Consider the following 345-nt stretch of genomic DNA (forward strand, 5'->3'; position numbering starts at 1 on the left):
CGCCGCTCCCCTTCGTACCACAGAGGTCCTCCTCCACGACGCTCATACCGCTCACGTTCTCGTTCATACTCTCCACGTAAGTAGACGGGGTCAGTGTTCATTGCGAGAGGCAGAGGAAGTTCGTCTCCGTTGTCCAGCTGAGCCTCCCCTTCTCTGGGTTGGGAGGAGTCTTGTCTGGGGTTGAGAGAGAAGGTGGTGGCACTGGGGCTCAGACGGCTCTTGATATGTGTGATTATTGCCTTCTCTTTCCTGCTCTTTACCTCTCCTTTTAGTAGGCACAACTGTATTGACAAAGTGACACTGAGGAAATTTCTCCAAAGTGGGTGTATTATGCAAAAAGAAACA

At 51.3% G+C, this 345-nt stretch overlaps 1 protein-coding gene across 1 annotated transcript in view; it reads left to right on the forward strand.

Annotated features, from left to right (window-relative positions):
- The window catches only part of LOC119592450 (transformer-2 protein homolog alpha-like), a gene marked incomplete in the record, with an annotated part of 60,166 nt that overhangs the window by 55,582 nt on the left and 4,239 nt on the right, over positions 1-345 (forward strand). Inside the window, 1 exon segment of the mRNA XM_037941271.1 lies at positions 1-76. Coding sequence (XP_037797199.1) covers positions 1-76 — 76 coding nt within the window.

This window comes from Penaeus monodon, chromosome 30 (genome assembly GCF_015228065.2).
Source record: "Penaeus monodon isolate SGIC_2016 chromosome 30, NSTDA_Pmon_1, whole genome shotgun sequence".
NCBI lineage: Eukaryota > Metazoa > Arthropoda > Malacostraca > Decapoda > Penaeidae > Penaeus > Penaeus monodon.